Source organism: Myripristis murdjan, chromosome 14, assembly GCF_902150065.1.
Source record: "Myripristis murdjan chromosome 14, fMyrMur1.1, whole genome shotgun sequence".
Classification (NCBI taxonomy): Eukaryota; Metazoa; Chordata; class Actinopteri; order Holocentriformes; family Holocentridae; genus Myripristis; species Myripristis murdjan.
The window spans coordinates 35472640-35489368 of NC_043993.1; the positions used below are offsets into that span (position 1 = coordinate 35472640).

The 16729-nt window shown below is 40.6% G+C and overlaps 1 protein-coding gene across 3 annotated transcripts; it reads left to right on the top strand.

Moving 5' to 3' along the window:
- Positions 1-741: 741 nt before the first annotated feature.
- hepacamb (hepatic and glial cell adhesion molecule b) lies at positions 742-16383 on the top strand. 3 transcript variants are annotated; one of them, XM_030068045.1, is made up of 8 exons: positions 742-909; positions 6786-7127; positions 8454-8735; positions 12468-12561; positions 12900-12973; positions 13279-13349; positions 14315-14457; positions 15607-16383. In XM_030068045.1, exons 1-8 carry the CDS (start codon positions 759-761, stop codon positions 15635-15637), a joined length of 1188 nt encoding a protein of 395 aa, XP_029923905.1. In that variant the 5' UTR covers positions 742-758; the 3' UTR covers positions 15638-16383. The 3 variants fall into 3 exon arrangements, with proteins under 3 accessions (XP_029923905.1, XP_029923907.1, XP_029923906.1); XM_030068047.1 differs by having other exon boundaries at positions 8454-8573; XM_030068046.1 differs by lacking the exon at positions 742-909 and adding an exon at positions 6074-6359.
- The last annotated feature ends 346 nt before the right edge of the window (positions 16384-16729 follow it).

Consider the following 16729-nt stretch of genomic DNA (forward strand, 5'->3'; position numbering starts at 1 on the left):
TGTTTGTTTATCTCGTCATCTGAGACAAGTCCACTTGTTGTGTTCTGTACCGACGTCTCCTCATTTCATTATGATCCCAGTATTCTTAACAGGTTTCGTGCATATGAGGTTTAATCTTAAGTGTTCGCCTCAGCTCAGTGGGATCTGTTCATCCCGACTCCAACATGGGCCGCAACGCAAAGAGAACGGATGTTGGAACAGTTATTTCACATTCTGCACACGGTGTGTAATGAGTTTCAAACTAAATAGCTCGTCCACAAGAGGATCCACCAGATTTAAAACCAGAGGGTCCGGCTCCCAGTCTCTGTTCTAGTTGATCCCAAAGGTGTTGGATGGGGTTGAGGTCGGGGCTCTGCGCGGGCCGCTCAACTTCTTCCACCCCAAACTCAGCCGGCCACGCCTTTATGGAGCTGCTCTGTGCACTGGGGCTCAGTCATGCTGGGACAGGAAAGGGCCTTCCTTCCCCACCTGAATTCACTGATTAAGAGCCGTGGCCCAATACTTTTATCTATATAGTGAACCTATAGATTTGGTCATTATTATATTACATCTGTCAGCAAAATAGACTTTTAGTTAGATGAAAAGGCCGGATTATTACTTCAGTCATGTTTTGTAATGTACAACTGAAGCCGATTCAGTTTACCACAGAGATGCACACACACACACACACACACACACACACACACACAGTCTTCCTGCTGATACTCGGGCCTCTGAGAACAGTGTGTGCCCAGTCCCAGCTGAGTCAGGCTGAATGAATGGCTGTGTGCTCCGTCCTGCCCGGAGTCACAAATCATGCTCGCTGCCTGGGAAGGAAACAAAAAGCCGAGATGAAGACAGAGAAGGAAGCTCGGTCAAAGCCCACAGCCATGATACCACTCGTGTGTCTCCTTGTTTTATTCAACCCGGGTAAGTTACGTTTTTATCATTTTCTGAGCCGTTAAAGTTTGCTGATGGAGAGCCGCACATGAAACCGAGTTGAACAAGTGGCTGTGAGTCTATGTTTTGTCTTATCTTACAGCAAAAAAGGCAACATCTTACAAAAGAAGTCAGATTGTGGTTGCTTCTCTGGCGTCATGTCGTAAAAGTCTTTCTCTGATCTCATCATGTCAGCACATTCAGTTCAACTTATAGAGAGCGCCTCGGCACACGATGAGGGATTTCCAAATGACTGCAGCCTTTAGATTAAAGTCTCTGTGCTGACTGATCCTTTGGGATGGGCTGCTGGACGTGCAGTTCGACATACATCAGCTGTCTCTAACCTCCAGTCTGAATCTGCTGCCTCCTCTGTCTGTCCACCGCCGCTTTCTTTCTTTTTGTCCTTTACAACGTCACGCACATAAACAAACACCTCCCCACCCCATCACTTTCTATCCCTCTCTCAGATAGATAGATAGATAGATAGATAGATAGATAGATAGATAGATAGATAGATAGATGGTTTGTATTTTGCTCTCAGCCTAATCCAAAGTCCCCAACTTTCAACAGAGTTATTGGCTGCACAAGTCTCTCAGTCAGTCAGTAACATATTAATTCAGCAGCACATTTCATACATTCAAATACAACCCATTGCATTAAAATAACAAAGTTTACAAAATATAGAAATTCTGTGAAAATAAACCAAAATGAAACAAATATGGGCCAACTAACTGGGCTCTGCTGATGCAGCAGCTCCCATGCAGAAAGCGGCATAGCCATGAAATTCTTGGTTAACATTATATTGTGTAGACCATGGAAAATAATTAACCCTATAAAGCCTGAACTATGAAAGAATTGGCAGAAAATTCCAATTTTTTGAAACTGAACCCTTTATTTAGTCCTATAACAATATATATATATATATATATATAAAAAAAATGTTATTACACGACCTTTCTGGTGAAATATGATATGTACTTGAAGTGCCAATGGTATGGTCCAGGGTGAACAGGGGAAGTGTTCAAAGGTATACAACAGTATTTTGGTCAAGTATTGATCAAACTGAAAACGAAAAACGGAATTGAAAATGTGTATCATATATGATACGAATGGCTTTATAGGGTTAAAGAATAATAAAAAATCAATTGCAAAACTAACCCCTAACCGCTGAGCTCCACTTTTCACTCCATGAGCTGAATAAATATGTATAGCCGTGTGGAGAAGCTGATAGACTTTACTATTACTAGGTCATTACTGATGACACTGATGACGCTCTGATCACACGGTGGAACAAAGAGGGAGAAGTCGTGCAGACGCAGCAAATCTCAAGTTTCCAAGCAGTAAATATGTGGAGTGAGATGATGTGAAAGGCTTTTCCAAGTTGGAGGCTCGTAATTACTGGAATCAGTGCAGTATTAGAGTAGGCTGGCCTATTTGACCGTGGTGGTTGAGACACAAGTCCCTTCGAGTTTAATCTTTCTGTCAGCTGAAACTTTATATTGTTACCAAACTCATAAAGTCCATAACAGATAGACACAAACGTATTTGCAGACACTCCCTGATTGAGTGTCTGATGAGAGTGTGATGAGTGACTCCATGAACACACATCTCTGATCCGCTGTGAGGAGCTGTGAAAACTGTGTACGAGGCGTCACCCTCCTCCTCATGTTTCACCAAGTCTTCTTCTGGAACGTGTTCACATGAGGGCATCGATGCTCTGTTTGAATGATCTAAGCACACCGTCCACAGAGCGTGGCGCAAGAGCATTCAGATCGTGTCCAAGTCCAACTTTTGTTCAATAGTAGAAAAAAGGCTGTTTGATCCAGGCTCCTGGCTCTAAAGGCTTGTCCTGAGTCTCATCATTAGTCCTGGCTGTGTTTTGGGCGTAACATGCAGTAAACCAATCAGAGCGCTGTCTCCCATCCCCTTTAACAGCCAGGTGTGTCACACCTTGGTGGGTTGCTCTTATAATGGAGGATTTTGGAGGTAAGAAGGAAGGAGACAGATCTGCTCGTGCACCGAGTGAAAGGCCACAATTACTGTCTTAATAATGAGCTTCAAATAGCAGAGAAAACTGCAGCATCGACTTCAGAGCTGCTTTTTGTTGCTCAGTCACTTTCAGCTGCCTCAAGACAGCAACGCAACAACACTGCAGCTGAGCTCAGCTCATTTTAAGAGCAACACACCCATGGAGCTCAGATGGACACAAGACACTTTGCTGTTTCCACAAGGGGGCGCTGGATGGGGGAAATGACAACTGAGCCGCTTGGAAACTAGAGGACATTGGCGTCACGCTTGGCGCTACTTTGCGCCGGGTGGAAGAGGGAGCCCAAAGTCACTAAAGCATCAATCATGCTGCTGTTTGGGACGTTTGCGGAAGCCATATGCTGATGACTATCCACTTTAGATAGTGACAGTTTAGACTTAAATAGGCCCGTATTAATGGTTGTTTCAGTCTTTTCCGTAGAATTTTTACTTACAGAATGTGTGTTTCTTGTGGAATGGGGCTCCACTGACGGATTATGAATCCATGTCCACGTCCAAACTCCGAGGACAATGTTAACAAATCTGTGGGCACGGATTTCTGAACCAAGAGTACACACACTGCTCTTTTTTAGTTTCACATGTTGCAATTTGTCACTTTGGTCATGAAGGTGCATCTCTGCACAAAGAGGCCACATTGATGTAACACACACTGTCTAAGAAAAGGGAAAAAAGTTCCTCCCAACACCAGGTGGGTGGTGCAGGTGGACGGGGGAATATCCTCCACGGAGGTTAATATTTGTCAACAGAAGATCACCTTGGAGTGGATTATTACATTTATTACACAGCTTCTGGAGCTATCTCCTCACCAAAACCTTTTTTTGAGGTCGGGTGGTGCCAGTCTGTTATTGTCTCAAGGTAGCCTGGTAATACTGTAATGTCTTTTTGACATTTGGTGTTGCTGATCAGCTGTTTTCTGTATTAGCCAACAACACACAGCAGCAAGACTTCATGCAGAGCGATAATCTGGAATCAACAGGTATGGTGATGATTTGCAGTTTGACAACGACCTTCTGTTATTCAGAAATAACTCACCGCAGAATGTATTCAACACAGTACTGGCAAAAACATTATTTGCAGATGTTTTGAAGCGTGATTATTTTGGAGTTTGTCTGGCCTTTGTTAGCCACAGAATCACTGGGCTGTTCCACTTCTGCCAAGATAACATGGCGCCTGTGTTGCTCTCAGTGCTCTTTTCATGAACTGCCAAGAAGGAAATTAGAGCAAACAATGCCCACTGTTGTTGGCTCATCCTGGCCCTCCCTGGGGACCACTGTTACCATGGCAATGTGGATCTGCCATGCAAACCGGGTCCAGTGCACTCCAGCGGAGGCGGCACATGCTCACACCAGCTAGCCAGCACTCACCACTGTAGATGACAGGACACTAACATTGACATCACATTGTGTCCGCCAACAGTGAAGACTATTCACAGCTTCCCCACATCCACGAAGCCCTCATCAAAGATCTCTAAGACACTGTCTGAAAAGCTGCTGAAGCAGAGTTATGCATCAGGCTGGAATTAAGACGGCAGTAAAATCATCACAAATAATCTTCAATTTATGTTATGTAATCTTATTTTATGCCTATTGTTCTGAAAACAGCAGTTTACAACACATTCACTGTTCAATAAAATATCAATTATTCGGCAATATTTGCCTCTGTTGTCACTTAGTCAGGATTGTGACTAGTGTAGTCTAATGATGATAATATTACAACAAGGTGGCGCTGATGGTAGCATTTTATATTGTTTTTTTAACAAAGTGTCATTCAGTGTAAGAAGTTGTGGTCATTCAGTGTAATGCATATATTAATATAAAAATCAAGCAATATGCTAATAATACATTTTGTTTATTAAAATATATGCAAAAATATACAATCAAACTAAATAATATTGTATTTTAAACAGATTTCACTTTGGTACAAAAACTTACGACTGGCAAATGGGTAAAACTTACTGGCTGGAAGAATATCAGCAGAGTGTAAAGATTTGAAATGACCATAAATTAGTTTTTTGGAGTGTCAATTAAGTGCTTAAATATAGTCCTTCAATAAGTCATATTCCTCCTTTTAATCTTCTTATGCCATACAAGATTTTTTTGATTTATTGATTTTATTACACTGAATGGCATTTTAGGGGTCGTCATTTAGAAATCAGAGTAAAAATGTATGTTGGTTACCATTTTTTGCCCAGAAAATATTAAAGTTAAACAATGCACACTCCAATTTATCAAAAAAAGAAAAATAAATTAAGCTGTATAACACTTTTATTTATTTATCCTTTTTTTTTTTTTTTTTTTTTGAGGCTTGAAAACCCAGTTTTGTCTTTGACCCTGCTGCACTAGCCAGTCCTGCAAACATGAACTCAGTGTCACAGATGCAAAGCAACAAAATGCAGCCTTACTCTTAAAAACCAATAAAAAACATTTGAAAAAATAATGCTAAAACGCAGTCCATCTACTGTAGTGTGTCTACTGTACGCAGTACATGCACTGAGAAGTGTATTAATGGGCAACAAAGTTCTGATGGAACGTCCTGTGCAATATAATTTGCAGTTCAAATGTTGGCAGCCAAATGGCATCAGTAACTCCCGGGACAGAGACCTGCATGTCTCAACTAACCAGCACAACTGTAGCTGCACTTCAGATGCATGTGGGATTCAACTACAGCTGCAGCCTACACACCCTTTAAACACTCCGCCTTCGCCACTATAACAAGCAGTAAGCAGATCCAAATGGAGTGCACCTGTAGCTAACTGTGATCCTATGAATGAATACCTGCAGCTTATAGAAGTGCACTGCAAAAAAGACAATAAAAATTAAATTAAAAAAAAAAAAAAAAAAGTAATCATATGGAAATGTGGGCAAGCCTCAGGTTGCCATAAATCTGTTCCTGTCACAGTCATGTGAGTTCTGTTTGCCTTTGCTTTGTTTTCTTTGTTTTGGTATTATCTGTGCTCTGTGTTTCCCTTTCTTGTTCCTGTAGCTTCACAGCTTGTTTTACACCTGTTCTGCATCAGCCTCATTAGCCCCACCCCTTGGTTTACCTGTTCATTAGTCCCACCTGTTCCCAATTCTCGCATTCGTTCAGTTTATTTTTAAGTCCAGCTCTCAGTTTGATCTTTGTCAGTTTGTTGTTATTGGTCTTTGTTTCCAGCTGCTAGCCAGTCAAGCCTTTGTTATTCTTTTTCGAGCTTCAGTTCCAGTTGCCTTATACCAGTTTAGGCTTCAGTTTCCAGTCAGTCGCCTCCTTGTTTCCCTATGTGCATACTTGTGACAGTACAAGCTCACCACGGTTAAGAGAGATCTTTATCACCCGATAACAATCTATACACTGACTTTTGCACAAGCTCTTTGTGTGCAGTCTCCACCAGGATCTCTGAGGATGACTCTTGTTTGGTAATTACACCTGCCATCCAGCAGCAAAACAAAAATTAGGGAAATGGACTTGCCTGTAGCTGATTGCTTGGGCCTTGCAAACCTTAGTAAAACATCTCAGTTTATAGAAACATATTTATTGTTTTAAATTTTATATGGTTTAAATGTATGAATGCAGATATTCCCGTAGCATGAAGGAGGAGTAGCATCTTTAACTGTCAGTTTAGATGATTTCAGAGAAGAAAATACCTTAAAGCAACCACAAAGAGTCTTAGCTGGTTAAGAAACAGCCTTACTCATGACCTACAGAAGCAAATGAGACCATCAGTGAGAACATGTATGAACTGTAGAGTTATGCTTAATTTAACCTGTGGGACTGATGGGATCATGTGAAGGTGGAAAAAGCCAAATCTTACGCAGAAACGTCTCCTCGACATGTCCATACAGGTGGGATGCTGGCAGTAAACATCACGATCCACAGCTCTCTCATCACAGGCACATTAGGAGGGGAGGCCCTTCTGTCTGTCCGCTACATCAGTTTCAGCCCCGATCCGGCGGTCATCAGGTGGCAGCTGAAGAGGGAAAAGCCTGTCACCGTGGTTCAGTCCATTGGCACCGACATCATTGGGAACCTGAGGCCTGAGTACCGCGACCGCATCCTGGTGTTTGAGAATGGAACTCTGCTTCTCCACAACCTCCGATTCTCTGATGAGGGAACGTATGAAGTCGAGATCTCCATCACAGATGATACCTTTATAGGGGAGGGCAGCATCACGCTCACTGTGGATGGTAAGAAGACATGTTCCATTGTGATATTAAAAAATGAATGTAAGGATGCAATCATGCCTTAATTGTCTTTAGTTTGAACCACAGAGGAAAATGTTAAGCCCATGTCCCCACGAAGGGCATTCAATTTGAAAACCCTTTTTTGGTGCTGAGCCACAATAAACCACACTAGCGTTTTAAGGTCACTTTCCAAACGTTTGCTGTCCACATTGAAATGCCTTAAAACTCTTAAAGTGTAACTAAATGCCAAACCCAAGACTGGCCTCTAATGGTGAACAGTAGGGTTCTTTGGTGACAGATGATGTCAAAAACATCATCAAAGGCTGTGCTGCTCCTTTTATTTCCTTTTGTTCCTACAGTCAACATCTACAAACCAGCAAACCTAGCTGGTCACCATCATCAAACATACCTTAGCTGAATGTAACGGTAAATAGTGCAGACTGTCGTAGTTTATCCCAACTTTAGTGGAGAAGAAAAGTGCTCATTAACTTTTAACAGCTAATGGACATCTGCTGAAAACAAAGATTAACCCAACTATAAAGATAAACCACCTCGAAACATTTCTACTCACCTGTGTAAAGACGTAAAAACATTTAATCTAATTTGCTTAAAAAAGACAGCAGCATGAAAAAGACGCCACCTAGTGATCGCAGAAGTGATAACCTAGTTACAGGCAGTACACATAAAAAATTCTGCTGCTCTGACCATCCTGGCATCTTTCTTCTCTTTTTAAGTTCTGTGGTCTAGCTCTTAAGTCATAAAGCCACGGTTTACATTATGCCTCTCTATTTCACTTTGATATGAACCACTCAAGATGGAAATAGCTGTGCATTTTAACTCAAATGATAGCGGTTAAATGATATGAACAAAAATGCTTTGTGCAATGGCACACAAAGAATAATAAAATCATATATCTATATGATTTATTTATCCTAAATTCATCAGAGATTATTGGAGTGTGGTTAAAGGACCGTACCAGTCATTTTGAATGTTTGGCCCATGTACTACAATTTATCCACATTTTACATGACTATTTTCATGCAGGGTAACAAAACATTTCACAAAATCCCTAGTGTGAAGGAAGTTTGAAGTCTCTGAAAGCTAGATAGAAACCAATGGCTAGATAAAAAGTAGGAAAAATTAAATCAAAGTTCTATAATATAACTGCTTGCTTTGGGAAGAGTAGCAAAAATGTGGAGTATGTAGATTTTGTAAACATGCAGATGCACTGGTGTGGACCTTTTAAGTTTGATCTTCTAAAGCTATGAAACTCTTGATTAATAAATATGACATATCTGCAGACTGTAATAATTCACTGACCTCCCACAGAGTCCATATCCAGGCCCTATATCCACATGGAGTCCTCGTCAGTGCTGGAACTAAGCAAGAACTTCATCCTCAACTGCTCCCATGAGAACGGAACCAGGACTACATACAGTTGGACAAAAGGTGGGAAACCACTGGCCACTGAGAAGCGGTTCCTCTTGTCACCTGACCAGAAGCATTTGACCATCACACAGGTGTTGATGGCAGATGATGACATCTACAGCTGCACAGTGGAGAATCCTGTAGGCAGCATGACGAGCCTGCCTATCAAACTGACTGTCTACAGTAGGTGATATTGCCTTGACTACAAGTGTCAGTGGTTTCAATGTGAAGCAGAAGGGAATGAAGCCTCTTCATGTAGAGGCATATGCACTGTGCTAGACATATGAGGTGGCCAGCAGGATGAGCAGTTGACCTGTTTACTATATATTGAATGCACTGGGCTGTTTATGGCCCTGTGATGGACTGGCAACCTTACCTTCTGCCCTATGAATGCTGGGATAGGCTCAAGCCTTCTCTCAACCCAGATTAGGAAATAAACAAGTACAGAATATTGAGGAGTGGATGGATAGATTGTTTATCCCAGCCAAATGAAGCAAAAATGCCAAAAAATCTTGCCAAATGCCAAAATGCCAAAAGATTTTTTTTTTTTTTTTTTTTTTTACAAAGTCTATATAAGTTGATTTCAAAATTTCTGTTGGTTATATAAGCAGTGTTATTTTTGACACATATTTTTAGATTTAGTCTAGACTTAGTCTTTTATCACTAATGCATCTAGTTACATTTTAGTAATTTATTTTGATTTAGTCTAGTGACTAAAATTGTGGCTCTTCAGAGGTTTTCAGTGAAATTGGGTTGGGGATCTTAACAATTGTAAATACGTTTCAGGTTTGGTCCCAGGGTATCTCAAACATGCAACAGTACGCCCTCTCATAAAGTCTAATTTCGATATTGCAGATCTATCAACTTTTATACCAATCTCTGCTTTGCCTCTACTATCTAAGGTAATGGAGAAAGTGGTCTTACAGCAACTGCAGACTATCCTGTGTCAGAATAGCAACAGTAAGTTTTTTCAGTCTGGTTTTAAATCACATCAAGGTGGGAGGTCTTGAGCAGGGCCTTGGTGTCTGTGGTGGTGCCCTAAACTGTCTGGAATCATATCTGACAGATAGATTTTCTGTCAACAATGTGGATTACTGCTCTCAGTCAGCCCGTCTGACCAGTGGTGTACCACAAGGGTCCATACTGGGGCCAATACTTTTTTCATTATATATGCTGCCTCTGGGGTTTATATTTAAAAAAACATAATATTGTCTATCATTTTAATGCTGATGATACTCAGATATACCTGCCACTGAAACATAACAGACTCATCAATCATTTCCTTATCTAGTGGTTTGGTTGATGTTCTTTCTTTCACTACCTCAATGAAAATAAAACTTTCAGTGCTTAAAAATTTTGGTGCTTAATCCCTCTTGCCATCTGCCAGTGTCCTCAGACAATATCTCATCATACATTGGTACAATGGCATTCTACTTGAAACCTAATGTAAGGAATCATGGTGTTATTTTAAATCCTTCTTTTAAATTAGATGTACAGGTCAAATCAGTTGTCAAGGTCAACTTTTCTCAATTAAGAGTTTTAGCCAAGGTCAAACCCTTTCTTTCTCTTAATGACCTTGAGAAGGTGTCTCATGCTTTTATTACCCCTAGGCTTGACTATTGTAACTTGTTGTATGTTGGAATGGGCCAGGCATTCTTATCCAGGTTGCAGCTGGTTCAAAATGCTCCTGATAGACTCCTGACTGGCACTCGAAAGCATGAATATTTAAACTGTCCTGGCGTGTTTACACTGGCTACCTGTCAAGTATGGAATTGATTTCAGATTGATTTTTTTTTTTTTTTTATCAGTTCCTAGAACTAGACCGGCCCTTAGAGCCGACCAGGATCTAAGTGCCGAGATTAGGTTGGCAAATTCACTTACAGTTTTCGTGTCTCAATTAAAAACATATCTTTGAAAAGATACGTTCTTAAATGAGGCTTTTCTGACTGAGATACTATTTCTGTTTTATCATTGTATTTAGTATTAACAACTTTTATTTGTCTGCTCTAATGATCTATATTGAATTTGATTTGATCAGTGATTTTAATTTTAACCTCAGTTTTTATGGCTAAATATGTGTTTAACTTGTTTTACTTTGTTCCGATGTCTTCATTCTGTTTTAATTTTAATGTACTAATTTGTACTAAAGTTATTTTTGTCTGTCATTGTGCAGCACTTGAGGCAATGTTGTATTTAAATATGCTATATAAATAAACTGACTTATGACTAACTTAAGACTTACGTGAACTAAACCTCAGATTGTATTAGTCTACTCAGTTTCAGTTTAGTCATAATTCAGTCATTAGTCCCCATTCATACAAAGACATGACTCCTCAACAGGCTGTCAGCATTGTAGTGTGGATGACTGAGGTGTTGGCTTATTTCAAAGTTGCACACTTCAAGCCTCTCAAGCCATCTGGCCAACCGCTCTTCAGGTTCTTTCATCCTTGTCAGCCTTTGCAGATTGCTGTGATGACTGTGCACAATTAATAGAAGTCCCAGCAGGTATTGCTGGAAGTGCAAAGTGAATTCAACTACTGCACACAGCTATCACTGAGTAGTTGGTGTATAAATTGACCATTTCTGCATTCCATGAGATTTGCCATGAATCATGTGATTGAGGATCAGTTTCATCAGGCACCGGAAGAAGGCAGATGCCTTGTGGAAGCTGAATGGGTACTGCCACAAACTGCTGAGTATTGCAAATTCTTTCTTATCCTTAGCTGCAATTGAAAACAGCATTTCTACTAGTCTTTGGTTAGGTTGATTGCAGAGATCAACCATGAATCACCCAGACACTCAATCAGTTCTTCCATTCATGGTATGGAGTAGCTGTAGCTGAGACCAAACTGAGACAGTGGAAATTATCACAGAACAGGAGGAATACAACTGGTCTTGGGTACTGTCATCACTGGGCAGGGACTTATCCACTCCTCTGTAACTCCTAGCTCCCCCACCCATGGCTGGCTGTGGATCCCATGCTGAATGACCTGTACTTTACCTGGTGTTTGAAAACGAATAATATGTACTGGTGCTAGCCACTGACAGCAGTCAGAGAACAGACTTCAGCATCTGCTCCTGTATCCACCCATCCATAAACCATGGCTAACCAGTACATATTTGATATTTGATAAGCTTGACTGTTTAGTGCTGATCCAGTTCTCTCCTCCTTGGCTGACAGACCAGGCATAACCACTCAATAATGAGGCAGATACTTATTTGTCAGTACCTTCTGCTTGGTGTGCTGGGCCTCCTCTATGTAATCTTGTACAATGGAGTGATGTGCTGGATTCTCACAAGTGGTGAGGGGATTACTTCCCGGCCTCCTAGCAGACCCTGGGGTCTCCTGCCAATAGAGCAGGTGAAAACATGATAACCCTGTGTAGGTAAGCACAAAGTGCCACTTGCACTTGTTTTCACCCCCCAGCATGTGAAGCCCCTTTGTCAGAGACCGAACATTTCGATGAGATTGTTTATTTGCAGGTGGCACACTGACTTATGGAGATGACTTCAAGGAGCTGGCGCAGGTTAGGCATCATCCTTGAGTAGAAAATAGAGGTTAGAAGATCATACATCAACAGAAACTACCATGAACTGAAGTAGGACTCTCAGCAGACAGAGACTGAAATTTCCCTAAATGGTTAAACAGTATTTAGGTTTGGCCAAAATACAGAGAAAATAAATGGGTCTTGAGTTAGGGAGGAAAGCCTTTCAAGTGAAAGGAAAAGGCACAATAAACAACAGGCTTCTTGTTAATTCCAGGAACAATTGTGGCTTTCCATATACAGTGTATTAGATGACATGGGAGGATGTATTCTGTAAAAACTTCACCTCCAATGTCTTTTCTTATTTCCTTCATTATTTTCGAAGGTATGCCTGAACTAACTGACTGTAATGTCTTGATGATACTGCTAGGGAGGAGTTCCCTGTATGTCATCCTTTCTACTGGAGGCATCTTCGTCCTTATCACCTTGGTAACTGTGTGTGCCTGCTGGAAGCCCTCCAAAAAGTAAGGGCTGAATATTGATATTTGGCTTTGTTTTTTGTGCTTCGTTAATGTACACTGTCAATATGTTAACTGAATAAACCTGAAAACACAGTTGTTTTCTCCATTCCTCCACACTAACATGGTGTGTTCAACCACCAAAAACATATATTTTCAGCATCCAGCATCCATGATTTACACTCATTAGATAAGCAAATTGGACTTTGGAACTGTCTACTGAAAACTAAAAGTGCAATTTCATCGCAATAAATTACACATAATCTCTATCTATTGCCTACATTTGATAAACAGCTCATATATAAGTAAAAATAAATATATTGTTGTTTTTTTCTCATTTTTAGGTCAAGGCATCGTGTTAGAAAGCCTCTTTCAAAGTTGTATGACAACTCTCAGCATCCACCCATCAGTAACTCAGGTAAAGCATTTCTCCATCATTACTTAACAAAGTTTTGTGTTCATACATGAAAAAGACATTCTTCAGTTTGTATAAGGCAGGATGAGACAAGATAAAAGAGGAGACAAAATAAAATGCGATGAATTTTTATTTTATTTTATTTAACCTTTATTTAACCAGGCAAATCATTAAGAACAAGTTCTTATTTACAATGATGGCCTGTCAAGAGGCATAAACCTCTTGGGGGAACCTTTATACCCATGGAAATATTGAGAAACTTCAATGTGTAATGACTGACACTTCAATGTCCTTGTACTTTGCCACAGTGGACATGCTTCCAAAAATGACAGAGCATGAAGGAAAGAATGCAGTATCACTTTACATCCTACAGGACAAGGTACCTGCGATTTCATTACACCCTATCATTCAAAATAAGGATCAATGACTTCAGTGCTGGATGGAGGAGTGCCTCGTCCACCTGCTCTCTGTTTACTACGCTGTTTGTGGTATTATGGATCCCTGGGCAAGAAACACCCACATGGTTAAAGGGATATTTCACCCATAAACCATAAGTTTGTGTCAAGTCCTCACCAGCAGCCGTTTTTCACAACTTTTAATCTGGTTCAGAATAGTCTGGATAACCAGATCCCACTTTTTTTCTTATCATCAAAGTCAAAATGATCTTGTCCCAGTTTTTCAAAACATTGTCAAACTGAATTATGCTGGTCCAGATACCACAGGGTCTGGATTTTCAAATCTGGATTTGGAGAGCTTCTAATATCACTCTATGTGGCCATCTGCTGGACAAATAAGGGTTAACTGGTAACAAAAGAGAAATCCTTAATGACCTTCCTTTTCTTCATCTACAAATTTATGAAATACATTTAATCTTTGGACACAATAACAGACTGTTATTAATGATTTGAGAAAAAATGTTTTACTAACCAGCTCTCACTGACAGTCCAGCTGCTCCATCAGGCTGCAGTGTGGCAAGGCCTTAGTCTGAGGTGATGTGGTAAATTTCAAGGCATTTCTCCTTAAGTGTGTGAAACCACTTTAATTGTATCCAGTCCTCTAGCTTCAAATTTGCCCGATTCTTACATCAATCTATTCATGGTAAAACACAAGGGCCCCAAAATGTTTTTTTGCACAGGGCCCCCAAATGTCTAGAGACAGCCCTGTGTGTAACTATACAAATATGAAGCAAGGAGTTTCTGGAGAACAGCAGCCGGTTCTTTTCCTGGATAAATAAAAGTTTAAAAAGACAGAGTTTTAACGTTGTTTTTTTTTTTTTTTTTTTTTTCAAAAACAAATAACTATTGGAGATTTGTTGATACTGGCTGAGTTTATCATGTTTTCCAGGACTCCTCACAGGATGACTCATCTAGCAACAGCGGCGTCTCTCCCTCTGAACCTGGCAGCCCACCCAGCTACACCAGTTCCTACACAAGATCCTTCACTCCCTCCATCCAGCCTGTGAACCCCCCCGCCCGGTCCTCCCTCAGGTACCCTCGAGCCCCCTTTAACTCAAGCACTCCACAGAGCAGCACAGTGCAGGATCTGGATATCCATTTCTAGGCTTCTACAGTAATGACAATAGTGCATGTCAATGGATTTCAAGATTACCTTTGTAATGTTTAACTGATAGTTCCTGAATTCCTACTCATATGGTGGTTATTTGCTGGTCCATGTGACTGTAGGCACCACTGCATCCACCAGATATGGTCCGTTCACTCCTTCCCTGCAAGTGCAAGAGCTTCACCGGGAGTGTACTACTCCAAAATGAAAGAAGTAGATACCGACCGGAAAACAACATGATAATCCACAGCAACATTTTTAGCGCTCTTTTCGGCCAGCTAGTTTCCAAAATGGAGGAACTTCTGAATTTTCTGCCGTAGCACTACCACTGTGTCACCATGCAGTGGCTCTGTAGTCCCATATTATACCTGCACAGTGACTGACTTTTAGATGTTATAGTAGCCTCTTCTTGTCTTCTGATATAATGTGGCATTCATATGGTTTCTACCATGAGTACCAACTTCTGACTTGTAAATTGCGTTCAGATCAACGTCCAACTCCTAACTATAACTAGGTATCTGGAAAAGTGTCTGGAAAATGGCCAGACGTATTTAAATCTGAATTTACTGCTTTTCATCGTGCACACCTTTTTAACCAACAAACCAACTCTGCCTGTCATAAAACTGAGCACATTTTGTCAAATTTAACAGTGTTACTTTGCTGAATGGACTTGAGGAACTGTAACATTGGCTTACTTTACTTTCCTGTTCCTGTTCTTTTTCACTTCTACCTTCCCCCGCCCACCTACGCTGTGCTAACACTTACTGCTAGTCGGCTATAGTTTGTTGAAGTTAGAGCATGCAAGCACCGGATAGCAGATGCAGTTGAAGAGTCAATCAGATGGGAGTGGGAGTAATAAAAACTCAGGTAGCGTTCTGATTGGACTTACCTGACTCTTACACATCAATTTTTGAGGTGCAGCAACAGATGTAGGATGCCAACTGTTGCCATAGATGCATCATACAGTATTCACCATGTTTTCCTGGAGATAGGCGGGGCTGGCCATAAGAAGACTAGTCCATCACTGGTGCATAGTACTCACTCCTAAATTCAGGCTGATCCCTCTTTTCTTACAGAGCACCATGGCCTCGGACGTGGAGGTGGTGATCTTCATTTCGACCGCTTCACACTCGGCTGCAAACTGCCCCAGTGCATGCTGGAAGTTGCAACCAACAGGACCACATTGTCTGCAAAAAGCAGATGCAACCCTGAGGTTGCCGTACTGGACACCCTCCATGTGACTGCACCTTGAAAATCTGTTCATGAAAATCACAAACAGAGCTGATGTCCCTGCGAGGGCAAAGAGCTGATCCACTCTTCCACAACCAGGACGGACCCAGTGATCCCACCATCACCCGGACTCTTCCTCCCAGCACCAAGGCATTAGCTTTCCTGGGAAGGATAAGCAGTGTGATACCCCAATAATTATAGCACTTTCTGCAGAGGTGATCTTTTTTTAAAAATGGAGATTTCACTGATGAGATCTTGTGGCTTGAATATTGGCTTACCTAACTTCTGTCCAAATAGTTTTTTTGTAGAATAACACAAATTGTCAGTATGATTTTATCTTTATTATTATTGTTGTTCTTTTTCAAAATGATTTGATTATGAACAGTCTTTGAACATTGGAATATTTTTTGAACGAAGGTGGTCATTTACTAACAACGTGTTTCTAAATGTAAAGTACCAGTTGCACCCAAGCGATATACTATTGTTTTGATGCTCTATTTCAAGAGGTTTCAGTTTCTTAAAAATCTTTCACATTGATGAAGACTGGCATATTCAAACACACATTCCTAAAGAGCGGTGTTCTAACTTTTTTCAGTTCGATTTTTCATCTTTTCTGTATGCATTTTGGGTTGATTTTTGACATTTAAATAAAGGTCTAATAGAAGAGGCTAGAACTATAAACTGTTATCTTTCTTCATTTTACTAATGACATGGTAAAATACATTTTCTTTCTACATTTATCATAAAAGGAATAGCAGAAAAGGTTGACTGACTTTGCTCATGTGCTGACTGTGGTAATAAAAAATAAATAAGGAATATGGGGGCTGTGAAAACCAAGAGCACTGTATAGGCTGTGATGTCAGAAAAACACATAGGCCTATTCGTGGTTTTCTCTGGTATGCATTCTTTGGAAACATTTGGAAAAATGAGTGTTTGACAAAAGGCATTTTAGCCATTAGTCAGTTGACT